This window comes from Barbatula barbatula (genome assembly GCF_947034865.1).
Source record: "Barbatula barbatula genome assembly, chromosome: 8".
NCBI classification, from domain to species: domain Eukaryota; kingdom Metazoa; phylum Chordata; class Actinopteri; order Cypriniformes; family Nemacheilidae; genus Barbatula; species Barbatula barbatula.
Window position 1 is genome coordinate 11,402,151 of NC_136771.1, and position 27,411 is coordinate 11,429,561.

Below are 27,411 nucleotides of genomic sequence, written 5' to 3' on the forward strand. Positions count from 1 at the left end.
GGGATTGGGGTTTTATAAGAAGACATCCACGTATTCACGTTATATGGCTATTAATCTGTCACTTGAAGTTTGAGATAAAACAAATGTGGTGTCTTTAATAGTTCTGGCGACAATTGTTTTTATATAACTGTTCATCACATGTGTCTTGTTTTGTAAAGGCTGCAGTTTGGAATTCCAAAATATTTCCTGGTGTCATTCTTCAGCCAACAGATGGCGATGTTACACTGCAGCTTTTGAATATGCTGTTTACTTAAAATGTATATATTTTTTCTTAAGAGCACCGTGACAAACAACAAGACAAGGATAAACCAGACAAATTTATTGCATTTCCTTTCGATTATTGTGATGATAAAGAACACTAATAAAAATGACATATGAAATCCAGCTGGCAATGACACTGCAGATTGCTATGTACCTAGTGCCAGATTTCTCAAAACCTTCGAAACATGTCAAAAAGTCTGCAAATCTGTGCACCGTCATATACCAATATCACCAATCAGCTTTATCAATGTCCTTGTGTGCAGACTTTTTTGTATGCCTTAAAAATTTTGGGAAACTGGGACCACTGAGCACTGGCACAGTACAGAGATGTGCAGATGTACAGAACTATTACATAAAGCAATTGATGACTAATGCAAAACAGACTGTAAACAAACACAGAGTCACTATTGCGTCTGTTGGCTCTATAGGGACAGAGAAAATAAAACATTGTGCACTTACTGCTTTCAACGAATCAAACTATTCTAAAAGTACAATTTCACATTATTTCTAACCTGTACAAAGTTAGCCAAAAATAAAATACAATTCCTACATATTTCTTACTTTGCTGGCTCTTATAAAGGCAACTATAAACTATTGCAAAATTACTCAACACAGATGTGTGGGCACACCATCTTAGAAAAACACACTCAGCCCCCCACGCATCAAATTTGAGTTGCCTTTCTGTGTAGCAGTAGAGTAAAAAGTCAAGCAGTCTATCATCAATCACACTCAAAGAGAAAATAACAAACTTCAAGTTTCAGCAGGACAAGTTTCTTGCTGTTTTTTTTAAGTAGCATCCTTAATCTCGGCAGCACCCTAATTCATTTGACTTATTACTGAACCATTAACTCACAGATATGGAAAAATACAAAGCTGGGGGGTCGATCAATACACCTATATATATATACAGTCAATCGCACATTAAGTCTTTAAAGCCATTAATGGGTGTTGAAAATTGAAAGCATAAAGAATAAGCACAGAGCCTGGGAGAGACAAGCAGGTGACCACTATACAGACAGCTACGACCATATTGTGTTAATAGGATGAAGATTGAAAAATCTGCAGGGTTGCCATTTATTTATTATTTGTGTGCATGTGTGGTTAGTGTGCCTTGTTTCTATAGTTTTGATCTTGTTTTATTGGTGGGTCAGTATATTATTCTTCCTTTGGAAAGCCCTTGCTGGCTTCAGCCTCACTGCATTGGAGAAAGGAGGGAGAGGTAATGGGAGATAGGGGTAGAGGTGGGGCAGAGGAAGGGGAGGGCAGAGGCTGTGCAGATGGTGCATTAGGGGTTGCGGAGGCTAGAGGCTCAACAGGAGCAGCACTCTTCGAGTCCTCCGATTGGGCAGACGACATTCTCTTGTAGGAGCGTCTTCTCTCTGGATGGGTGGAGGAGGGGCACTTTCCTAGAGGGGAACTGCGATCCTGGCGACGACGAGAAAGCTGGATGGTTTCCTTATCTAGAGCTGTGTTCTACAGAGGAGACAATGCTTGTGTTAATATTCACATGTCCGCTGAGTTGCACCCAACCACAAAATGGAATGTAAAGTGAAAATGTTTTTTTAGGAGAAGTGACTGATATGATATTAAAGAAACAGTTCACTCACAAATGAAAATTGGGTCATCATTTATTTACTCATCCCGTTATTTCCTCAAATGCGCATTACATTTTTCCCTTCAGTGGAATATAAAAAGGTGAATTTTCAAAATAATATTATGGCCTTTCTTGGATTATAGCACACATATTTTACATTCATTCAACTATTTATTTACAATTCCATTAAAGGCGCTATATGTAATATTTTGGCTTGAAAATATCTTAAAACCACTAACACAGGTATCATCACGTCGCCTGTCAATGAAGACATTGCCCGCTTTTCCTTTGTTTCCACTCTAACTGCAATTGAAATCAAAGATATGTCTGACATTCATGTGACGCTGAGTAGACCAACCGGGCTCTCAAAAAACATATACCGATCGATCTGCACAGTGCATGCAGTCATGGCAAAACAGTGAAAAAATGCTACATTTTCCCTCAGCAGTGGAATTGAAGACAACAACTCCCATCATTGCATATGCCTTCATAGCATCATCAAGCTTTGCCCTGTTGTTTTTTGCGGCTGCTAGCAACTGCTTAAAAATTTCACCTTTTGTGTTCCACAGAAAAAAATATGACTTCAGAACAACAAGTAAATAAAAACAGTTTTTTCTTTTGGAGTGAACTATCCCTTTAAGACCAGTAAGGTCAAAAGAGAGATACATTTAGTCCTAAAGATTCAATTTAGCACCATTCTTTTTTAGCTCTTAAATGTTTCCTACTGTTCTTCCCTTTGCTGTCGGAAAATTGTGTTCATACTAAGTAGTGTCAGATACAGGACAGTACGTATGACCTGATTGAACTTCGAAGTCAATAGTATTGATCACCTCACAGGTAGAAGAAGACCACAGCAGTGCAAGAGACTGTTATAGAAATGACTGGCACAGAAAAAGGCAGAAAGTGACGAACACCACTGAGGGATTAAAGAAAGTCAATTTCCGTTGCTACAGCTTTGGTTTTCATTTTGGATCAGATTAGTTTCTTAAATGATGTTGTTGTCACTTTCTCCCACTTCTGGTGAAAGAGTGTATGTGTGTATAGAGACAGGCGGGGAGGGATGAGCATAGCAGTTAGTGTTAGTACATACCATTGCCTTGGAGCTAGTCAGACGATAGCAATGCCAAGGGGAGAGCAGAAGCAGAGGACTAGTCTTACTCACAGAGCACATACAGCACAAATTCATACACAAGGCTCTAACATATAAACCTCTAACACAAGGATTACATTGTTAAAACCAGTGTCCGGTCCTCAGTTGGGACACTAAATTAAAGTAGCAATGTTATTCCAAACCCATATTAATTTAGTTCTCTATTTTAATTCTAGTATCTTCACGTGCTGTAGGTCTTTTCAACACTCTCTTCCACAATCTATAAAGCGGCATAAAAATAGTGACTTGTTCTTTATATTTGAACTTTTCCGAAGCCTTATAATAGCTTTATGTGGTAAACAGATTAAATTGAAGTACATTTAACTGTAATTCAGTGGCATTTTTGATGTAAGAGCTGCAAAAGATTATCAGTAAAGATTAATGGTGCTGGGGTCCACGGAAATATTAACAACATACAGGTTTGGAACAAGGTCGATTGGCAAATGCCAGCATTCTGGGTAAACTAGCCCTTTATATCATGATCTAAAGTCTAACAGCGGTAATGCAAAGAAACCTGCAAAGTGACTAGAACCAGTAAATATAGCGGCTTCAAAAATAAATAAAATGGCATTTCAGTAAATACATAAATAAAATAAATAAAATTTTCAAAAACCTTCAGTAAATATTTCATCCAACAGGCATCCCTCCATCTCTGTCATCTAAATTTGTCATCTAGATTTGTTTTATTTTATAGCACTTGGCCAGAAGGTGGCAGGTTTTTACATGTTCAAACCATTTTTTTTCCAATTGAGATGGAAATGGCATGATGTGAAAATTCTGCCAGTAAACTGTCTCTGGATTACTTGACAGAAAGAGAGAGAAGCCATCGCATTGCTGTGTTAATGCGGTGAGTAATGCATGCACACCAATACAAACCTTCCAGCTAGAGCCCAGAAAAAAACTAAATGCAATAATGTGCATCGAAAACAAAGATTAATACTAAGTATCTAAAACAGCCAAGGAGTGGAATGTAAAAATGGTAAGATTGAAAACAGACTGGAATTAGAAGCAAGACCAGGCCAAACAAAGTCCTGTGAGAATCAACAAATTTCAGTCAAAATCTACAGAGTTATTGGTCAAGCTCAGATTTTAGACAGACTAGAGTGTTTTAGTACAGAGTCATAAAGAACTGCAGCGTATAAAAAACAGGTTTAATTTGGAGTCAAATACCCAATTTCCAGTGGCAGACATCACTTCGGGTCTCGGGAATGCAAGGAAGGGGGTGTAGATACAGCCATTTACAGTTCAAACTGTCAAATGAAATTAACATCAATACACATTCAGGCAGAGTCCCCGCTGCTGCTTTTGAAAAACTGCTCCAGAACACTCCTTTTGTTTTTCAAGGGAAAATGAGCAATAATAATGTCTTATAATTTTTTGTTAAATATAATGTATTACAATGTATTCAAATATATATGTGTATGTTTATAATACAATTTCTTCCAAAATACCATATATGCTGGGCTTAAAAGAGGAATTTCTCTCAATGGGATGAACTAATATTTAAACCAAATAATAAAGTCAATGGTAACACTTTGTAATAAGGTTTTATTCATAACATTAGATTACTGCCTTCATTAAAATACAGCATTTTCTTAACCTTAGTTTACTATTTGCTAAAGCGCACATTTCTCACAGTTGCGGGCATGTCTCGCAGGTGTGTTTTTGGATGAGACAGACTCATCCCTGAGTCAGACGGGCACGACACCTGCATCACATGTTTGGGGCTCATGGATCCTGCATGCTCCGTATGTGAGAATATGCCGATTAAGGTGTTGCAATCACGGCTGGCTACGTTCTTTCTGAGCGCTACCACCACCCAGTCTGATTCCCAAGCAAGTTTAACTGCCGTTTCGGCGAAGTCAACCGCTTCGGTGAGCAGGGGGGTTGATTTGGGGGGGCTTTGGCTTCTCAGACCACCCATGCTACAGCACGTTCACCTGGCTCATTGGATCTGCACTCCCTGAACAAGAACTACACAAGCTACTGTTCAGGAAGCTGACGCAGAAGTGCATCTTGACGTTGTTTGGTTGCCAAGATTGGTTCGTGGCAATCGTCCTGAAGGACGCGTACTTCCACCTCTCGATCCTCACTCGACACCGGCTGTCCTGCAATTCGCGTTCGAGTGACGGGCATACCAGTATAAAGACCTGCCTTTGCGGAGACTGACTTAGCTCCCCTCAGGGAGCAAGGCATCCGGATACTCAACTATCTCGCCGAACCCTTATGAGCCCCTGAGAGGCGCTAGTCTTCCTCCCTAGAGTTCGGGCTGTGCAAATCTTAGGCCATGCTACATGCCCAAGGTTCCCACCACTCCCTTTCGGCACCAGGTGGTGAACCTGCCGGAGCTCCCCTCTGGGAAGGAAGACCCAACTTTCAACGTGCTGTGTCCAGTATGTGCACTCCGCCTCTACTTGGACCGCACACAGAGCTTTAAGAGCTCTAGTCAGCTCTTTGTCTGTTTTGGGGGACAGCAAAATGGGAGGCTGTCTCCAAACAGAGATCAGCGCACTGGATCGTGGACACCATTGCTTTCGCATACCGGTCTCAAGATACACTGTGCCCGCTTGCAGTGAGAGCCCACTTCACTCGGGGTATGGCCTCCTCGTGGGCACTGGCTCAGGGCAGCTCTCTGACAGACATCTGTTGCACTGCAGGTTGGGCTACGCCCATTGCCTTCGCAATGTTTTCCAATCTCTGCCTGGAACCAGTGTCAGTCTGTGTCTTGCACACTACCTGCAAAAGCGCCTTCTCCCCTCTTCAGGTCAGTGCTCTATTTAGCTTACCTACTTTCGCCCACCAGGCGAAGTATATGCATTCCATTCTTCCATTCATCACCAAGCCTTGGCAATCATGGTAGCAGAGCGGTCTGTCGTACCAAGTCAGGTATTGGGACCCATGTACTTGGACTATTGCCCCATACGTAGTCACTCCCCTTCAGGGTCGTCACGTATGTTGATTCCCTCACTTTTGGTTCCCCTGTCGGTGAACCTGTGACCCAACCGTATAGTCCGGGAAGTGTCGCTCCACTTGAGGTTGTGATGCGGCTTAGCGCCGTAGCGCAGGACCAAGTCTGTCTCTCAACACATTGGCGAGAGACCGACTGAAGGGGAGCATCGCGGTTACGACTGTAACCTTTGTAACCTCAGCGACCAGGAGATGTCTATCAGGTTCCTCAGCCCAAAAAGATAAATAAATGGCCATTTTTAGGTGGACAATCCTTTTAACAAATGTAAAGTGTTACAGAGTAAATGTTTATTAAAATAATTAAAAAAAGGATGTTTCTGTTCAAATGTAGACTGTGATCTTTTCCTAGTCCAAAGTTTAAGAATCAGTGAAAAAAACATATGTAGCAATGTAGCTGCATGACAGACAACTAAAAACATTGAAAACAACACAGACTAACAGGGAGACGAGCTGAGACAAAAGGCAGAGCAGGTGCACAAATGAGTATGAACACCATCACTTCCTTGTCCAATGTGTTTGGATTGAGAGCTCAGTTGAATGTGAGGTTAGAAATGGCTGAAAATGCTTCACTCGTGCCTCAAAGAGCACATTCTGCCAAATAATAAAAGGATTATGATGAGTTATTCTGCCGTAGTCAAGCACTTTGAAAACTCTGGGGCCAGTGTGCTGTTCTCAGAAGACTTTTTCTAATTTCATAGATCTGGCATATTTTGTGCTGTGCTTGCTTACAATACAATAATCCCTAATGCTCTCACTGAGATTTGTCAGTTATGTAAGTCATGAGTGCCGGGGCCACAAACTGATTGATTTGTATTTTATACAGCAGCTGGAATTTCAGTGACGCTTAACGTTGGAATTATGTGTAATCCAAGTACTAATCAGTAGAGACCTGGGTTGGTTTTCCCAAAACCTTCGTATCACTACGTCGTAGAATATATTGCTACCACTCTTAAAGATCGGGTAACATGCTATTTCATGAATTCTGACTTCTTTACACTGTTAAGCGTGTTGGCTTCTCGTGCTTAACATGGTCAACTTGTTCAAAAACAGCGTGTGTAACCCCATCTTTAAGGTATAATTTAAGAATGAGGTAGAGTAAAGAAGGTTTCGCCCGGTAGGATGAGGATTGCGTTTTTTAGCGCAAACTATGGTGTGTTCTCACCATTATCACAGAGACTCCAGGAGTAGTGTTGCTCTGTTTCTGCACAGAGTTAAAGTGCTTTTTGAGTTTACCTGCCACCTCCATCTTCATATTGTTATCCATTGCAGCATCCTCCTGGGAAAGTAGTACATGTTTAAGTAGTCAAACACAGATTTAAATACAGTTTTGTGATTAAATTAATTCAGTAACAGTCCTTATGGCAATTCATGGTAGAGTACAAACTCAAATACTCACACCCACATTAACCGTGACCCAGTGATGACAGAGAACATCTTCTGCTGTGTATCTGGCCTCCACATTCACCTGCAGCATATGACCAATCAGCTCCTGTAGGAATAGTGAATAGGAATATAATGGGTGAATTGTCAAATTTTCAAAGCAGACAAAACACAGTAGCCCTTGAGAAAGACAATGCTGGTGACCGAACAACGGCGGTACACATTGATTTGCATTGGCTTGTCTATACAGTAGCAGTAAATGGCAGGTTTTTTCCTGGGTCGAAATTGGTCTGAACATAGTTGTCCATCCACCTGTTAAATGTACCCTACTCTTGAACCAGTCCATTATTGACAAATAATCCGAAATAAATCCATAGAAACATTTGATAGTTATATAATGGGTGTAACATTAAGTGTCACAGATATATCCTGTCACTCTCACTCCTTATTGCCCTCTTAGGGCATTAAAACGTATATAAAAACTTAAGTTTCTTACTTAAATTTTATTTTATTAGCAGCTAGCTAACAACAACATGTGATTTGTTCTGGTTTCACATCTCTCTGTCTAAACTAAATAATTGTATAAGTTACTACACATATACATCAACTGTATACTAGTATACTTAATCTTACTAACCACTCTTACTAAATGACCTAAACACACTTCATTCTGAGGTGTTTTGTGGTGACTGATTTGATGTACATGAATTCAGACAGTGAGTCTCGTCAATTCAGTGCTTGACATATCAGTTGTTTCAACCATTCATTAAAATGACTTAGTCTTCATTACAGCTGTCGGGACAGTTCAAAAGATAGAAGTTAACACCGAAACACTTGTCTTGTTTCATATGTTTATGTCAGTTGTACGAGTGGAACCCTTGTCAGAGAAAAGGAAACCTGTTTTTGAGCGCAGTTCATCCAGCAATAATACAGGAGAATCACCGAATGCGCCACGTGAATCATGGACTCGGTCTTCCGACCTTTGGTCATCGTGTCACTTGCTTTTGATTCAAATGTGCAAGGGAGAGAGACGGGCATGTTTAACTTCATTCGACGCTGCACAGACCGATCGGCATTTAATATCAAACTTTTGCCAGAGAGCGTTTTGTATACGAAGCAGTCAGTTCCCGCAGTAGGCCACTTCACGGCAACCGGCAAAAAAATTGAATATAGGATAAACCCTGAATGGGTCCGGCCATTGTTCGGTTACCAACATTTTTCAAAATATCTTTTGTTTTACAAAGAAGAAAGAAAGTCATATTGTTTGGAATGACAAGAAGGGGAAGTAAATGATGACAGAATTTTCATTTTTGGGTAAACTATACCTTTAAGTACCACCCTGCTTTCAAAAACAACCATAACAACACAAAAATGGCTCAAAGTGTTAAATCATCCATACATTAGGTCTGCATCTTGATGTTTGCGAACACACCTAAAAATTCTGCAATGCAGTGCTGAAAAGGTGTGAGAAACAAAACTTCTAAAGTAAAATCCCACGGTTCTGAAGCTGGATGTGGTGGAGTATGAGAGGGGGTGGATGTGAATGAGATGATACAGTGAGTAGGATGACAGAGTGTAGGATGCAGTCAATAAAAAGAAAGCAAGATGAGGAACGAACAATGTGGTTGAGTAAATGAGTGAGCGAGCGAGAGGGTGTCTTTTTGTGTGCTGGCGGATGACCTTCATGTGTGTAAGTGTGTAGGTAATGATGTGTGTTTGACTGCACTTACCTTAGCAGAATCTGTGATATTGTCCCAGAAGGGTGAAGGAAACTCTAAGCGGCCCACAAGGATCTGATCAAAAAGGTCCTCTTGAAGGTTGTTTTCACTACAAACACAATAACACGTATAGATGATAAAGTACAGTATTTGCAATACGAAGAATAACTGACAAATATAAGCATCATGAACAGCTTAGACTATTCTTACAAGTTATTAATATAAATAAATGAATATAAAAAATGTGCAATATCGTTTCAGTTACATCTGTACTGTCATGAGACTAAATTCTAGACATGAACTTAATGGGAAACTACACCCAAAAATGAAATATCTGTCATTATTTACTCACTTTCTTTTTTTTGTTATGTTAAACACAAAAGAAGATATTTTGAAGACTGTAGGACAGTAAACAGTTCTGGGGCACTTCTGACTACCATTGTATTTTTTCCTACTATGGTAGTCAATGGGGGGCAAAATCTGTGTGGTTATAAGCAATCTTCCCAATATCTTTCTTCTGTGTTCATCAGCACAAAGAAATGTATGCAGATTTGGAACAACTCGAAGGTGAGTAAATGATGACAAAATTGTCATTTTTGGGTGAGGTATCCCATTAAAACTAATATAGGATTTGAATCAGTGATACAAACATTAAGAACCGAGCAGCAGGTTTTATCTTGTTGTACCTGTGGAATGGTGGGAAGCCACACAGTAGGATGTAGGTAATCACACCAGTTGCCCAGATGTCCACCTTTAACCCGTAGCTACAGCAATGCCCAGAAGACACAGTCAAAAACATTCAAACCGCAGCATTTAAAAGGCTTACAGTAAACAAATGTGATTCTTGCACACATTGTAGCTATAGACATATAGTTTATATGCAATGATTTATATCCAGTGATTCTTACCCTGACTCCGCTATGATCTCTGGGGCTACGTAAGTGGGTGTTCCACACACAGTGTGCAGCGGCCCCTCTACCACTGTGGCCAAGCCAAAATCACCCAGCTTTAAAGACTTGGTGCCATCAGGGTACTCACACACCTTGAAAATATAAACAGTTATCGTTTAATCCTCCAGACTTTTCATTTTTCCGTTTGACATACCTTATGTCAAGTGTTATGTACAAACTTTGTTTTGTTTCTATATTTGGCTATTTGAAGTGATGAGTGACGGTGTGTTTGTGCGTACAGGTTAAATGATTTGGAGTAGATGTGTGTAGGTGTGTATATACGCGATGATTCACATGTTTCGTGCCTCTACGGGTGTATGTAAAAAAAGGTTCTTTAGGTGCGTATATGTGTGGGTTTGTTTGTTGGTGTGTGGGTTTCTTTATGACCTGGAGTATCTTCAGATTGGTAGTCTCTGTACTATGAGAGGCTACGCTGTGTTGTGAATAGATTCCCTTCACCCTTCAGCCATGCGTATATTCAACCATATTTACATATTCTAGCCACAAGAGCCCTATTCTTAAATATTTTTAAATAAAACATATTGTGTCCCTAATTACAATATTACAGATACATTTGTTTATTGGTTGTTTTCAAAATCTTTAGTTATTAAATCATTAAACTAGTGTAAAACGTCTCTTTAGATGGGTTAATAGCAGGCGTTACAAACACATGTCATAGGCTTAAAGGGATAGTTTACTCAAAATGAATATTATTTAATAATTTATTCACCCTCATGTCATTCTAAACTTGTATGGCGTTTTTCTTCTGTAGAACACAAAAGAAAATATTTTGAAGAATGTCGGGAACCAAACCGCCCTGGCCCCCATTAACTTCCGTCGTATGGACACAGAACCACTGAGACATTTCTCAAAATATCTTCTTTTATGTTTTGCGGAAAAAAGAGTCATATACAGGTTTTAAATGACATGAGGGTAATTAAATGATGACACTGTTATGTTTGAGTAAACAATCCCTCGAGTGGTTCGGTAGAGGTCACAGCAATGCTTTATCATGAATGAACTACTGCTGTTGACCAATTAGCATCCAGGACTGGAACTACCCTGTTTATCAAACCCTGAATATTGTGTTTTACAGTTTTGATGTCTGAGGAAGTGTGTGTGTGGATGTATACAATATGTTTAGCTGTGACAAAAGATTGAAAACGGTAAAAACGAGCCTCTGAGAACATCTGAGTTGGCTTTACTATCGGAAGGGCTCATAAATCAGCCAGATCATTTATTGATGTAAAATGTAAAGTTAACAGGTTTGCGTGAGTTAGGGAAAGGGGCTGGTTATGGTAAATATGACAATATTAGTAGCCCATGTTACCATTGCGTCTATGAGAGGTCCTCACTAATACACCTTTTAAGGTGTTTGTAGGAATTTGCATAAAATAAATATATACAAAATCGGGACACCAAAGGTCCAACAATATCAAAAGTTTGAATCGATTTTCAAAAAAAGTGTAGCGTTTCGAGCACATGCGCTCTTCATCAGACTAATGGGACTTTGCGTACCAGCAGATTTTCGGGTTTGATGTCTCGATGGACGATACTCATTCTGTGTAGATATTTGAGAGCCGCAGCCAGGTTGAAAACCATCGCACTGGCATCTCTTTCAGTGTATTTTGTGGAGGAGGTGATTGCATCAAATAGATCTCCACCCTGGAAACAAACACACAGGTTAAAATATAAATAGAAAAATACAGTTGTATTTTGTAAGAAAAACACTTTCACGCAGGAGTAACGGCTTACTATATTTGTATGGCTTTGATCAATATTTGAAGAGTACATTTAGTAAAATGTACCTTAGGTTAATAACAACAAACAGAATTTGCAACTCATTTTAACATAATTGATGTAATGAATTTCTGAAAAAAACCCCAGAAAATTTGGTTTAAAAGAATCTGAATGGATCAGATTTTCCCTCTGGGAAATCAAGAAAAGTCATTTTTTCTTGCCTGTACAACCTTGGTAATTTGTGTATGAGTGTGTTGTTGTTGAGAAGAGATAAAATGAACAATACCTTCACAAGTTCCATGACAAGACAGAGCTCTGTGGGCGTATCCACCTCCTCAATCAGCATAATTATATTAGGATGCTTCACACGCCTCAGCACTGCCACCTCATTCTCGATCAGGTGCTCCTGCGTGTTCAAAGCATGTGTCACTAAAAGTTCCCAACCGCACCCTATAGGATCTCAGCAGTCTTTTGTCTTTAGCTGCTGAGGCATACATTTACATGAACTCCTGAGGTTGATTTAGCAGGAAACAGGCAAACAGGAAACTAACTTCCTCAGTTAAAGCACAGGCTGACCCTAGATCAAAATACATTTGCATCTTGCTCATAATCGCTGTTTACTAAAACAGGCCATTACATTTATTTTATCGTTTCTTCTTGGTTGAATCAGTTTTACATTAAAAACCAAACAACTTGTGATTCCAGAGACTTTCCAGAAACATTTTGTTGTCCTTAGATGTTGGCCAGCATTTGGCCATTGTCTAAAAAAACCTGCATACAAGCATAAGGATAGATGTATGACAATAAATAAAACATATTCTAATAACCATTATCTAATTCAGCCAATGCCCCACAACATCAGGATCAACAGCGGAACATAAATAATTCACATCTCAATATCCCAACCAGCGTGAATACCCTTAAGGTAACTCACTTTTCCACGGCATTTGTTTTTGTCAATGATTTTTAGTGCAAACTCCTTTCCGGTGCATCTGTGCAGAGAGAGATAAAACAGAACAATAGGTTTACAGTACTTGTGACCCTTAAGAACCAATTTATAAGGTTCATTTCCTTTCAGTAGAGAGGTGTGCAGTACATTTTTAAGGCTAAAAAGTTTACTGTAAACGGAATCCAAGTGATGGATGATGCTATTGTATATTTCAAGGAAGGAGAAACATCTTACAGAACTATGGATTACAGTTGTATTGACCCTGAAGCAACAATTTAGAATATTTTTGGCATGTTTGACTTAAATCCAAACACATGCAAAAAACATCCAAAAACAAACAACACCATAACTATGGGTGTTATTGTAGATATACTGTACTTGGATATTGATGATGAATATGACATTGACTGAACAAACAGATCAGATTATATCACATGCTAAATGACAGTTTGCACAGTTGCACAAGGCCTGTTTTTTTCTGACAGAACAGAAATAACATATTTGTTCAAATAAGCCTTGGTGGTTTTCTTACCGCTCAACACACTCCTTTACAACAGCAAAGTTTCCATCACCTATAACTTTGCCAATTTTGTACTTGTCCAAAATAGTGGAGGCAGCAAGGTTCCGATTGCCATTAACTAAAAAAGAACAAAGCAATATCTTACACATACTTTGAGAAAATTGTGACGTCTTTAAGTAACATTTCACCCCCAAAATTCTGTCATCATTTACTCCCCCTTGAGATGATCCAAATCTGTATACATTTCTTTGGTCTGATGCACACAGAGAAAGATATTTTGAAGAATGCTTGTAAACAAACAGTTCTTGGCCACCATTGACTACTACAGTAGGGAAAATTATAACAGTAATTAAAAGTGCCCCAGAACTGTCTGTTTTCCTAAATTCTTCAAAATATCACACACTTCAACTTTGTTTTTGTGTGTGTGTGTGTGTGTGTGTGTGTCTGTCTGCCTGCCTGACAAAGAACTCAAGGTCAATCTGAATGATGCGCTGCTGAGCAGGGATGTTTCCTAATATACTGTCGCCACAGTGTGTGAGAGTGTGTGGTGCAAATGTGGCAAAGAGTGGCATGTGTGTCAGCACTTTCTCTCCAGACTGTCATGCCCCTGAAATGCCCTCTGGGGACTTCTGGGCCTGAAAGCCACAGTGAGACGCAAGGTGAGCGAGTGCATGAGGGTGATCAAGAAAGAGAGAGAGAGAGAGAAAGAGAGAGAGACAGGCGATGGACATTTACCTTCAGGGCTAACACTGTTGTTATGTTGCTGAGGCTGCTCAGAGGAGCCGTTCACATTGGTTATAGAAGAGTGATGTGCTGGAATCTGCAGACAGACAAACAACGGTTCAATCACCTTACAAATGAGAGAAATAATAATAAAATAATTACGAGCATTAGATTAGTGCTGGGTGATACAGACCAAAAATATATATAAAAGATATAAATTTACTGCATATCAATTTGTTAGCCGTTTGAGATGTATGTAAAATGTAATAAAACATTTGCTTTAAATAAAAATATTTTTTTTCATTTTAAGAGAATCTGATTGGACCAAAATTTGTGCTGTGCAAGATGAGTCATTAATGAGGCATTCATGTGTCTATTTTGACATATTTTCATCCTATATCATCAACATTATCAGTCTATTAATTGGCACAGCCCCCAAAAAAACTATGTAACCTGATTGTAGAAGCTAAATAATAATAAAGCATTTTTTTCTATTTTATCCACAATAAAGTCTAGGTTACGTATGTAACCTTGGTTCCCTGTTGGGGGGATTAAAAAGGAAACATACTGCCATCTTACACTAAGCATTAAGAAAGTAAATAACTAATGAAAAAACAACAAGGGTTAACTAAATAAGCAACTGCCTGAAAGACAGACTGGATGACTGAAATAACAAATAATGAGCCTTGTCTTTAAGGATTTAAAGTGATGTGACAATCTACATGGTTAAAAAGCTTGCTTGTTATCTTAAAGGGCCATTCCGGGCAAAAATGAAAATTCTGCCATTAACTACTCACCCTGAAGTAGTTTAACATCTGAATGACCTTAACTTTTCCCCAAAACACAAATCAAGGTAGTTTTGGAAGCTTTCTGACTCCTCCTTAGATTGCAACCAAACACACGAACCGCATGACAGTGCAATCGCTGTCAGCATCGTTCACCGCATGCGCGATCTGATGTAAAGCCTGTGTGGTCAGAACGCGCATGCGGCGAACGATGCTGACACCGGATGCACTCGAGTAGTGTGGCTCTCGGGAACGTGCTGGAAACACTCAAATCAGGAAGTTTTTTCCATAAAGTCGTTGGTTTTGTTTGTTTGCACACAAACAGTATCCTCGTCACATTATATTCGTTTATACAGAGTCGCGTGAACAATTTTACGATGTCTTTACGCACTTCAGCGCATTGAAGATTGATTGCGTTGAAATCTGAGGAGTCAGAAAGCTTCCCAACCCGACCTTAATTTGTGTTTTGGGAAAAAATCGAGGTCATACTGATGCTTGAGGGTGAGCAATTGATGGCAGAAGAATTTCTGGCCGGAGTGCCCCTTTAAATCAGCAGCAAAATAAGAATTAAACTGATGTGACATTGACATGAGAAAAGACTAAGTAAGCCAATGAAGCATTTTGGTTAATGCTGGTTTAATGCAGGCTGAAGGATTCCTCTGGGTACACAGGCAGCTGGATATAAATGGTGTTTTCAACAAAAACATATACTGTAACGTGATGTACAGCTGAATTCAAAATAATGCCAAACTATATGCTATTGAATGACATTCTTGATTTAAAAATCATTGATGCAAGATCCCAAGTCAAGATATGAATACCCAGGGGGAACTTCAACCAATCAGAAATGCTGCTATAGAGTTTCATAATACCTGTCGAGTGAGACGGAGGGGGACTCCCATCCGCTTGTTGCAACTAAACTAAAGGCAAGTGGGAAGATATTTATGTAACTTCAACGTTGGTGCATTTGGTCTAAAATAACCTTGGATTATCAGGAGCAATGTACAAAGAAGCTTGCTGAAGGGCAGTTTTCTGCCAAACCACGTATTCAGTAAGAAAATAAAAGATGGTTAAATATTATGAATAATTCATTGAGACCAGTTTCATAAAACAACATTCTTAGGAAAATTGTGTATTTCAATGGTTAACAATTAGGTTGTTTTTATATTGAAATCTTTGACTTTTATTAGCAGACTTTGCTATGCTGGTCTGGTATGTGTTGAGATATCTTCTAAACTTTTGAGAGGAAGTGGTTTACTTTACAGAAAAACTTGAGAAGCTATAGACGTCCTTCAGCTTTCTATTCAATCCCTTTGCTGTCTAGGAAAAACAATTGAGATCTTATTTTCTCTGTGACGGTGCATTGAATAATAGACTATTTAAAAAATCCTCTCTAAGAATCAAGCACTTGATTTTCCTGAATGCATGTCTTTCTTCAGCAGTTCCTCCTTGACACAACAAGAAGCTTACAGTATCTGTCTGGCAGGCAGTGAGTTAAGGAGATTAACCCCAGAGTTTAGTTCTCAAGCTTTTGATTGTACTTGACTTTGACCTTTGGTTTACCTACAGTTTGCTGCAGTAAGATGTCAGTATCATTGGATCGACTTGCAATGTTTCTAAGAATAGGTGTGATAAGAGGATTTTCCAATACAACTTCTGTTGAAGATTTGTATGTCCAGATCAAGAAACTATATCAACTTAACACATTTCTTTTGTTTGTCTGGATCCTGTTTTGTTAAAAAATTACAAAAGAAGTTTACAAAATATTGCTTATTATAAAATACGATACGATATATTATTTTGCGAACAATTTGTAAAAAACAAATATGATTATTGCTATGGACAGAAATAAAATTGACATGACAAAGGATTTCATACCAGGCTACTTTGTGTCTATTGTAAGTGAACCTGAAAAACCCTGTTTGTATAAAATATAGATCATTTTTTTCATACATGGGTTACATTAGAAAAACATTATAAACCGTACGGCAGAAGATGCATTTTTGGTCCTCTTGAAGGTCTAGTGGAAAGCGATAAAGAATGTTTTGTGCATGTTTTTGGCAGTGTGTGTTTTTGGGCATCTTAGCTCTACTGTCTCTTAATCACAACAATTATGTCTACGAGTGATGTGATGCTATCATCCACGAGTCAGCATCCAGATGCCTGATCCTATTTCTGACTTGACAAAAAAAAAATTTATTCTAAAACTTGGGATGGTTTGCCAGTAAACTGATAAGCAGCACAGAGAAACCTTGTTGCTATGCCAACGGGTTTACCTTAAAGTTGCGCATGCTGTGGGGGCTGGTAGGGGAGGAGCTGGAGGATTTGGCGGATTTGGGGGTTGTGATTTGGCTGTTGGGTGCTCCATTTACTGAAAAAAGAGACAAGACGGAGGGAGATATTAGGACATTACTTTTTGACATTATTACTTCATTCTCACTTCCTCATGTGTCCTTATTGTCACTTTTACGTCTTTATTTAATATAATGATTAGGACATCAGCACCATCCATCTACTGCAATGTGTTTGAGGTGCATTAAATAGGCTATCGACAAGCCTCTCAACACACAAACATAAGATTCGCATGCACATGTTAATTAAGCTAAAATACACAGTTAAGTCAAACTACAAAAGGCCAAAATAAGTGTAAAAATGTCACTCAACCCAGTTTAAACACAATGCCCTTTCACTAATGTCCCACGTATTTTGTGGCAGGACAAGTTAGCAGCACAAAGCACAGCACATTATGGACTGCATTGCAAGTACGTCAGTCTCCGCAGGGGGCACAGCTTTGAAGAATAGCAGCTCTTGCATTTCCCGCTGAGTGTTTTGATGGCGGCATGAGCAGATTTCTCCTGAGACATGTGCTTGTGGTCAAGCGGCAAAGGAATTCAGGGGTGTGTGTCCTGCATTAGCTGCTTTAAGTAAATGGCATATGAGAATGCTTGAGCATCCACATCCAATAGTCTGCATGGGTTTAAGTGTGTGGGTGTCAAAGTGCGGGGTTGTGGCCAGAGAGGGAGTTTGAGTCTGTAGACTATTTGATGGATTTGGAGGCCATGAAGCAGAGCTATTAGCATGATTGAATGCTGAACTGAAGGGCAGGAGGTCACATACAGCTAATTCCAAAGATGAATGTCCTTCAGGCCCCATGTTTGAAATTCCTTTCAATATCATCAAGAACTCCATAGGGTGTCAGCTAATTTTTCAGATGAAAACACTTATGTGACTGTCCAAGAACACATGAAGTCCCAATTTCTATTTTGTTTCCTTTTTTTAAATTGAATTGTGGGCTAAATATGCCTAAAATAATAATGATCAGTCTCTACCGCAAAATACTGTACCACATTGAAAGCTATTATTTATGTACATAATAGACTATTATGTACTACCAGGGATTACTATAAGATATAAAAACGTATATAAAAACATTCGTAATATTAAGGTTGTAGTATTAGCAGCAAAACGTACTCGGTGATTTAACTGGAGAATGACTAGTGAAATGTCCTGCAGTTCTTCTCACTATAAAGGCAAAAGGAAAAGAAGAGAGTGAGAAAGGTAGAAGACTGGAACAACATGACAAAGAGTAAAACATTGTGACAGGAGTGGGAACAGGAAAAACATGGACATGTCAATCACAATAAATCAAAGACAGAAATGTAGTTTCTGTTTTTGTTATTGTTTTCCAAACTTTTGTTGTGAGCACTGAAGCAAGCTCTGAATAATATAGATAAAGAGATTCTGTCAACATTTACTCAGCCTCATGTTGGACTAAATAAGAAGTTTGCTTGAATGTTTATGTTGAACTTTTGAATATAAATAAACTACAAGACCACAGCAGTTGTCAAATTTGAAATTTTGATATACTACTGATACATTGCCATGGCCGATGTGATTTTTTCATTATTTTTCGCATAATTTGTTATATCTCAACCTCATATTCCATTGTTTGGTAAACAAGTCAAGCTTAATGTATTCATAAACATTTTCCACTTCTACAGCCTTCAAATCTCGTATACTGTATAATGTAGTTAGTTTGTCAGTTTTCAGGTAAAACACAAAGCTATCGTACCACTGTAGAAGATAAAGAGCATAGAACACATGTCATATATCCTAATATAGTTTGTGCTATATGAATAAAAGAAAATCATGCAGTTCTGGAATAATGCGAGGGCTAGGAAAAGATGACAGATTTTTGTATGTGCCCTGTTCCTTTAAAGGGAGGGAGAACTAAAAGTAGAAGTTAAAAATGTCTAACTCGTCTAGTGTGAAGATGCATTTAGTGTCCCCCTTGTCTTGGTTGTCCCCCCTGCACAGAGCTCTGTGTATCCTCACCTGATCCAGGGGATTTGCTGCGTCGGGTCGGCCCTGGACTTTTACTTCCAGAGTATCTCACAGGGGCAGGAGATCGAGGAGAGTAAGCCGACTTGAGTACTCGACACTCTGGAAACAACAAAGACTCTATTATCTGGGAGAGGATTACTTACTTGATGTCTCATAATAACACAGAATTAAAAGCTGTTTGAGGTTATTGGGTTAGGTTGGTATGAATCAATGGTTTCGGAGATTTCACAAAGGTACAAGAATTAGGAGCACTTATTGTCTTTATTCCAGGATGAACTTTAAGTGGCTGACTATCTGTATAAATCTGTCTGTGATTCATTTCCTCATTTAAAAATATATAACTGACCCTTTTAAAGCAGTACAATTGACACACTGAAAGGAAGATACAGAATGTTCTTGACACACACACAATAAACACACACTACACTGTCACGCTCAAATCAGAGCTGATATATAGATGTTTGACCAAATACTGTAAATGAGTTGTGAAGAAACATCAGCAGAAATATTACAGCTTGGCACGTCCCAAGTCTTTGAAGCGCTATGCGGAGTGGTAAGAAATTGCCTGCCCAAGGCCAATGAGAACAACCCATCGCTAAAATGAGAGAAGTAGGTGCAAAACTTTAAAACTTTTTAGGCAACCGGACTTGATCCATCTCATTGATTTCAAGGCTAATGTTACTCACGCCAGGCTATGATAAATGAACTGATATAAAACGGTCAGTTCTGCGAATATAGTATATTTCATTCATGGGAATTAATGCAAGAATTTAATAGCAGCTTCTGAGAGACAAAATGTAATGAGCTCTTTGGGTTTGTGCTGGGTTGGCGTATTGGGGCATTCTCGCCTGCTATAAGAAGAAAATGAGTAAATACCGCCAGATGCTAACTTACTGTTTCTTTATATTTTTGGAAAAGTCCTACTTAGTCTAAGTGGGGCAGTGGTGAAGAACTGGGACAAAATGCCAACCAGATGAACTAAATTCACACTGCTATGAATCAAGCTATCACAGTTCATGTGTGGGAAAAGCTACAAAAACTGCATGATTTCAGAGAAACAGGAATTGTATTTATTTTATTTCAAACTTAACCATAAATCACAGACTATCTTCACTTCCCCACCTATAGAGTTCACACGGAGACAAAGTGCACATGAAACAATGGTGGGGAACTTCGGATAACAGGGTCACTTCATGACAATGGCAATCATTTGTCTCTTGTCCAATGTCTTTTTAGCATTCTTGAAGAGAGTTCATTTTTTAAATCTTGCATTTGGATGCATGACTCCATTTTGAAACAAATACTATTGAATACTTTCAGCACTGTGTGCTGTTAAAGGGACAGTTCACTAAAAATTCATCATTTACTCCCCCTTCAGTTGTTCAAAATCTGCATACATTTCTTTGTTCTGATGAACACTGAGAAAGCTATTTGGAAGAATGGTAGTCAAAAGTTCCCCAGAACTGTTTGCTTTCCTACATTCTTGAAAATATATTCTTTGACAGAACAAAGAAATGTATATAGCAATTGTTACCACTATGGAAGTCAGTTGTGGCCAATAACTGTTTGCTTAAAAGCACTCTCCCAAATAGAACAATCAGAACAAAGAATTGTAAGAGATTTGGAACAACTTCAGGGTTGACAGAATTTTCATTTTTGGGTGAACTGTTCCTTAAAGTCAGTTGTATTAACAATACAACAATAAATAAAGCTATAAATGAGATGATCCTCTCACGGAGCACAGCTAAATATGCAAGAGATTTCTTCTTCACTGCATTTAAAATGGTTATAAATGAGTGCATAGCATGCATTGCAAAAAGCAGCTTTAACATTCTTATAAACCCTCCTTTTCATGTTTTGAGTTAAATGCAAGTTGCCTGTAAAAGAAGTTAAATGGTCTTTAAAGTATGGCATTTGAAATTGCGTAAAAAGTAAGTTAGTGCCTATAGCTGATCCTACCGGTTAGAAAGGCTGCAGAAGCCTTACCACTGTGATCCAACACAAAATCGTCCTGTGCATAACGGAATTTCTCAGGCCCGCATGCAATGAACACGTCATCCTCCCCGAAAAAATCCGGCAAACATGTAATCTAGACAGAGAGGGGTGGAGAGAGAGAAAGAGGGAAACACTGTTTGAGAAATAAATGGAAGTAATCATGTGACAGAAACAGATATCTGTTACACTGATGAACTGATAAAGCATGTCATTCACAATGAAGATTCAGAAAGCTTGAAATACCCCAAAACAGTTTGTTGAGAGTGTTTAAATTAAATAAATGTACAGTTTTAAAGCCATTAATAAATGTAAGTTTGTCTTTTTCATAAACTCGGTAACCAAAACCAAAAAAAATCTTTCTACCATATTATGTTACTGTGTGTGATAATAAATCATAACATCAATTAACTGTGTATTTGTTCAAATATATTAACATCTACATTTTATATGTCTCTGACATAAGTAATACTTGTCATTAACAAAAGTTAGTGCCTCTATTGTGTGGTGTAGTCTACGTGATACGCATGTATAGCCACTAGAATTTCTGTAAACCCATTTAAAAAAGCCTGAGGATTCTTTTTTTTCTGAAAAGTGTGATGCACTGACTTTTGGACCTTTGGTGCAACTGGGAGATATGAAACAAAATGAGATAATGAAAGGCAAGCATTTAAACTACACTATTTCAGTGTTTTCGCTGCAACTGCAGCAGGTGTTACAGAAAATGAACCCGATGAGGCTCATGTACCGCTGTACGCGGGGTGCCCCTCTGTCACGATAGTGTTCCGCGTTTCTCTATTCGCAGGTTTAGTATACTTTTTTCTTCTTCTGCTGATCACTCGCCCCTACTTTTAAAAGCACTACGTATCCTTTAATAAAATGAGCCTATTTGTTATCATTAACGTAACAAGGGAATTGTTGGCATATTAAATTGTATCTAACTAGCTAACTTCACTGATTGTTGTTTGTGTGGTGGATCAATGAATGAGGGCGGAAAGGAGAGAAAACTGTGTGTGTACATTCTACAATGTTCATAATTGTTTTACTGATGAGAGATGAGAACTCATGGCCAGAAAACAAGTCAGGATAGAGACGCTGCCAGCAATCTAAACAACTGGAACTTGATAAAACTGCACAAATGTAATGTTAATTATCAATGTCAATAATAGACTGGGTCACGCTTTTGAGTGCAAGTTGCGCATGTGAATAATAATATCCAAACCATTTTTTACATGGAAACCACTAGAATCTCTGTGATGGTTTTTATTTTTTAGCAGGGTGGGGTTATGTAGAAATCGTACATCACAAATACATTTCTTTAAAGCTGTTTTTCAAAGACTGGATCACAACTGTGCATTGAAAATTGCCAGCTGATAAATCCTGTGCCATAGGGTTTTGTATACATATACCATAAGGCTAAATGAAGCTCCTAACTGGCCAGTGATTAACAAAACCAGCAAGTCCCCCCCAGCTGTCATTGGCTATTGAAGTCTTGCTTACAATAATTACATGTAGGTGCATACTGTTGCATTAGTAAATGTGGTGGTGCTCATGGGCTGTCAATCTAGGACAGGTGAGTATAAGGCTGACAGGAAAAAAATCACACTATACTGGCTACAAAAACATTTTGTAAATACGTGCAAACACCCCCCCACACACACAACCGCGGTGCAAGTGGGCACTCTCCTCTTCTTGTGAAGGTGGGCAGCAAGAAACAGATGGTCCGAATATGGAGCTCCATCAAACACACACACACACACACACAGAACTGAGAGAATGGTCACAGATGGAAAGCAGAGGTACAGAGGCCCATCCTCCTCTTTATAAGCTTGACACACCATTCGACAGAATAATGAGTGAAAGAGAAGGTACAGAGGATGACAAACAGGGATAAGAGAGAAGTGATGGGAGATAAAGCTCTGGAGTCTCACAAGTCCTTAGTTAACATGTTAATGATGTTAATGATGAATCTGCTTTCAACGGGCTCAATGGGCATTCTTTGAACAACACAATAAACACACTTCCCCACAGAAAGAAAGATGAGAAGTATCATTCAGTTCCTAGGCTTCGACTTATTTAGCAAATTTAGCATTATTAAAGCGATATAGCTTACTATATAGCTTACAATATTAAAGTTAACTAGCGTTCCAAAGATCTTTCCTTTTGTGTACCATATAACACATTAGATTTGATCCATGAGGATGAGTAAATAACAATAACAATCCGTTAAATTGTCTCCTTATTGCAAAGTGTTATTGAAAACACCTTTTCTTAAGTAACCACATAAAGTGTCTTCCTGAAAACGGAGCTGCTACCAAAGTGCTATACTCTACACACGACAGGTCTGTGGGACAGATCTTAAACTGTGTTCCCAGCAGTCAGAAGATCAGAGGAGCATATGGGCACAGTTGCTGGCCTGAGTACAGTTGCAGACTAAACCCACGGAGACTATTAAATAGGCCTGATATGTTTAGCTGATATCTTGGATCTGTAAAACTAAATACAGTCTGGAATGGAGCCACATTTTTTCTGTGATGTATCTGTCATTCCTAGATCTTTTCTTTGTGTGCTAAGAAAAATCATCCTGGAACAAAAACGTATAGTTATATGGAGTCAAACACAACAGCAGCTAGCAACAGCAATTCTTGGCAAAAAATTCTTAGCAAATTATACTTAATTATAATTTTTTGAGCAAAGCCTGCTTTCCTAGTTCCCAAACGTTTTTAATCTGTGACCCACTCAGTCAGATTTAATCTCAAGAACCACCAATTTTAATTAGATGTTAGATTGAAATATGTTTTATTACTTTCTGTAAAGTTACTGCATGCCACATTCTTTATAAGCATCTAAACAAATTATACACATAGAACTAAAACTATGGAATAACTAATTTGTAACTACAGGAAATATGTTTTGACAAAAAAAAACAAGTTTGACATCAAAACTGTTTTATTTTGCTCTTATATAGACAGACAAAATACAGCGAGTATAAATGCATGCCATATCCATGCTGTAAACACGCTGCACATCCAGTGTCCACGCACATTAAACATTACTTAAACGTTAAATGTAGCAGACAAAATATGCCAAGTATGAGCAATTACAATTATTAGAAAATGATAATCTCAAAGCTACCCAATCATTATACTTAACACAAAAAGTTTGAACCACGTCTTTGGCTTATTGTTAGGACTCTGTCCTTCCTGTCTCGAGCTTTCTAGCTCCCTGGGCAGAGTCATGACATTGCCACGTCTTTCGGGTTTCTGTTGTGTTATGTGTGGAGACATGTGGCTTTATGTTGTTACTTAATGCCACGTGTCTTCCTGTTATGTCTCTCAGCCCCACCCTCCTATCTCCTGTAATTTCATTAGGGTTTCATTCCCATCGTCTGTTTTGTAATTCACCTCGTTAGGGTTTCATTCCCATCAGCTGTCACCACTCTCCCCATGTAATCACTCCTCGTTAGTGTCTCCCTTTATATGGTCTCAGTTCCTCTCTGTTCAGTGTTGGTGCATTGTCTCTATGTCCAACACTGATGCCTTGAGTGCACAGTATTATCCCCGTGTTATTGGATTACCTGGTTCCTGTTACAGTTTGTGGAATTATTATTTATCTTTGCTAAAGATTCTTGTTTTGTTTTTGTCCCCCTCGTGGAAGGTGTTTGTTTCTAGTTTTTGTTTGCTAGTGTTTTTTGTGCTTGTTTTTCCCCCATTGCGGGTGTTTTATTTATTAAACATTTATATTTAACCCCTCGTCTGCCTGCATCTGGGTTCTGTCAAAACCATTTCGTGACAGAATGCACCAACCCATAAGAACCCAGCAGGTGGCGATTTTCCCTGCAAGGCCTCGCCAGCCTGGTCCCCTCTCCAGCATTCGCCAGGGGAACTTGGACCGGGACGAGTACCTGGACAGGTTCCTGGAAGCCGCAGTGGAGGAGCTCTTCGGGGAGGAAGAGGTGACGGCGGCGTTCAACAGCGGACTGAGGGTCCCCCTATCGCCTGCGGAGATGTTGAGGCTGAGACCGCTTGGCTTCGAGGGTGTGCTCCAGTTCGCCATGAGCCGACCGGAGCCCAGTGTCTCCGTCTGTCCGAGGTTGTCTTCTCCGTTGGGCCCCATCCCCGAGGATCACACCCTGGAGCTTGGGGTGGTGACCACCACCGCACCATCAGCCTCGGACCCTGCAACCTCTTCACCACCTACCAGTCTTCAGGGCAAGCGTGGAAGGAGAGAGTCCTGGGGGTCCTCTTCGGAGGCCTCCAACGCGGAGCCAGCCCCGTCCTTCACCTCATTCCTCCAGCCGACTACCAGGAGATTGGCTCGGCAGAAGAGGAAGAGGCAACGGAGGGGGGCACGTAAACCAGCCCAGCCGGTTCTCCTGCCGGTTCTTCACCGGGTTTCACAGCCGGCCTTCCAGTGGGCGATCCAGCAGGCATCCAGTCCTGCCCTTCAGCAGGCGTCAGGACCTGCCTCTCAGCAGGCGTCAGGACCTGCCTCTCAGCAGGCGTCAGGACCTGCCTCTCAGCAGGCGTCAGGACCTGCCTCTCAGCAGGCGTCAGGACCTGCCTCTCAGCAGGCGTCAGGACCTGCCTCTCAGCAGGCGTCAGGACCTGCCTCTCAGCAGGCGTCAGGACCTGCCTCTCAGCAGGCGTCAGGACCTGCCTCTCAGCAGGCGTCAGGACCTGCCTCTCAGCAGGCGTCAGGACCTGCCTCTCAGCAGGCGTCAGGACCTGCCTCTCAGCAGGCGTCAGGACCTGCCTCTCCGCAGGCGTCAGGACCTGCCTCTCCGCAGGCGTCAGGACCTGCCCTTCCGCAGGCGTCAGGAACTGCCCTTCCGCAGGCGTCAGGACCTGCCCTTCCGCAGGCGTCAGGACCTGCCCTTCCGCAGGCGTCAGGACCTGCCCTTCCGCAGGCGTCAGGACCTGCCCTTCCGCAGGCGTCAGGACCTGCCCTTCCGCAGGCGTCCAGACCTGCCCATCAGCAGGCGTCCAGGCCTGCCCTTCCGCAGGCGGACTTCCAGCCGGTGCCTCAGCCAGTTCTCCGGCCGGCATCACCTCAAACTTTCCCCCTTGGACACACACCTCTCCCTAGCCTTTTCAAGTCCCCGCCGGGCTCGTCCGGTTGTTTCAAGTCCCCGCCGGTCTCGTCCGGTTGTTTCAAGTCCCCGCCGGTCTCGTCCGGTTGTTTCAAGTCCCCGCCGGTCTCGTCCGGTTGTTTCAAGTCCCCGCCGGTCTCGTCCGGTTGTTTCAAGTCCCCGCCGGTCTCGTCCGGTTGTTTCAAGTCCCCGCCGGTCTCGTCCGGTTGTTTCAAGTCCCCGCCGGTCTCGTCCGGTTGTTTCAAGTCCCCGCCGGTCTCGTCCGGTTGTTTCAAGTCCCCGCCGGTCTCGTCCGGTTGTTTCAAGTCCCCGCCGGTCTCGTCCGGTTGTTTCAAGTCCCCGCCGGTCTCGTCCGGTTGTTTCAAGTCCCCGCCGGTCTCGTCCGGTTGTTTCAAGTCCCCGCCGGTCTCGTCCGGTTGTTTCAAGTCCCCGCCGGTCTCGTCCGGTTGTTTCAAGTCTCCTCAACCTGTCCCACCCTTTTCTGGTGTCCCCAAGGTTTGGTCTCCCATTCCACCACCCCCCCTCCCATGTTTGTTGTTTTTGTTGACCCACCCGAACCCCTTCATAGCCTCCCTTATGTTCCCCTTAGTTTGTTCTGTGTTGTGCTTGTGGTGTTTGTCTTTGTGCTTTGGTGTTTTGGCCCGCTGAAGTTTCTCCCTTGAGACGCCATGGGGCGTTTCTGGGGGCGGGGGTAATGTTAGGACTCTGTCCTTCCTGTCTCGAGCTTTCTAGCTCCCTGGGCAGAGTCATGACATTGCCACGTCTTTCGGGTTTCTGTTGTGTTATGTGTGGAGACATGTGGCTTTATGTTGTTACTTAATGCCACGTGTCTTCCTGTTATGTCTCTCAGCCCCACCCTCCTATCTCCTGTAATTTCATTAGGGTTTCATTCCCATCGTCTGTTTTGTAATTCACCTCGTTAGGGTTTCATTCCCATCAGCTGTCACCACTCTCCCCATGTAATCACTCCTCGTTAGTGTCTCCCTTTATATGGTCTCAGTTCCTCTCTGTTCAGTGTTGGTGCATTGTCTTTGTCTTATATCTATTGTCTATGTCCAACACTGATGCCTTGAGTGCACAGTATTATCCCCGTGTTATTGGATTACCTGGTTCCTGTTACAGTTTGTGGAATTATTATTTATCTTTGCTAAAGATTCTTGTTTTGTTTTTGTCCCCCTCGTGGAAGGTGTTTGTTTCTAGTTTTTGTTTGCTAGTGTTTTTTGTGCTTGTTTTTCCCCCATTGCGG

The 27,411-nt window shown here is 40.6% G+C and overlaps 1 protein-coding gene across 13 annotated transcripts in view; it reads right to left on the minus strand.

Annotated features, from left to right (window-relative positions):
- Positions 1 to 298: 298 nt before the first annotated feature.
- The window catches only part of dclk2a (doublecortin-like kinase 2a), a 44,293-nt gene continuing 17,180 nt past the window's right edge, over positions 299 to 27,411 (minus strand). Inside the window, exons 3-18 of one of the 13 annotated variants that reach the window (XM_079462546.1) lie at positions 21,041 to 21,170; positions 19,073 to 19,180; positions 18,209 to 18,259; positions 17,014 to 17,108; positions 15,610 to 15,657; positions 13,965 to 14,049; positions 13,242 to 13,347; positions 12,695 to 12,752; positions 12,047 to 12,166; positions 11,539 to 11,685; positions 9,979 to 10,112; positions 9,757 to 9,834; positions 9,083 to 9,179; positions 7,369 to 7,461; positions 7,119 to 7,248; positions 299 to 1,734 (exon numbers count right to left, since the gene is read on the minus strand). In XM_079462546.1, coding sequence (XP_079318672.1) covers positions 1,718 to 1,734; positions 7,119 to 7,248; positions 7,369 to 7,461; positions 9,083 to 9,179; positions 9,757 to 9,834; positions 9,979 to 10,112; positions 11,539 to 11,685; positions 12,047 to 12,166; positions 12,695 to 12,752; positions 13,242 to 13,347; positions 13,965 to 14,049; positions 15,610 to 15,657; positions 17,014 to 17,108; positions 18,209 to 18,259; positions 19,073 to 19,180; positions 21,041 to 21,170 — 1,497 coding nt within the window. In that variant the 3' untranslated portion in view covers positions 299 to 1,717. Of the gene's footprint in view, positions 1,735 to 4,175; positions 4,256 to 7,118; positions 7,249 to 7,368; positions 7,462 to 9,082; positions 9,180 to 9,756; positions 9,835 to 9,978; positions 10,113 to 11,538; positions 11,686 to 12,046; positions 12,167 to 12,694; positions 12,753 to 13,241; positions 13,348 to 13,964; positions 14,050 to 15,609; positions 15,658 to 17,013; positions 17,109 to 18,208; positions 18,260 to 19,072; positions 19,181 to 21,040; positions 21,171 to 27,411 lie in introns of all 13 variants that reach the window. The other 12 variants (XR_013787028.1, XM_079462539.1, XM_079462536.1 and 9 more) reach the window with 12 other exon arrangements.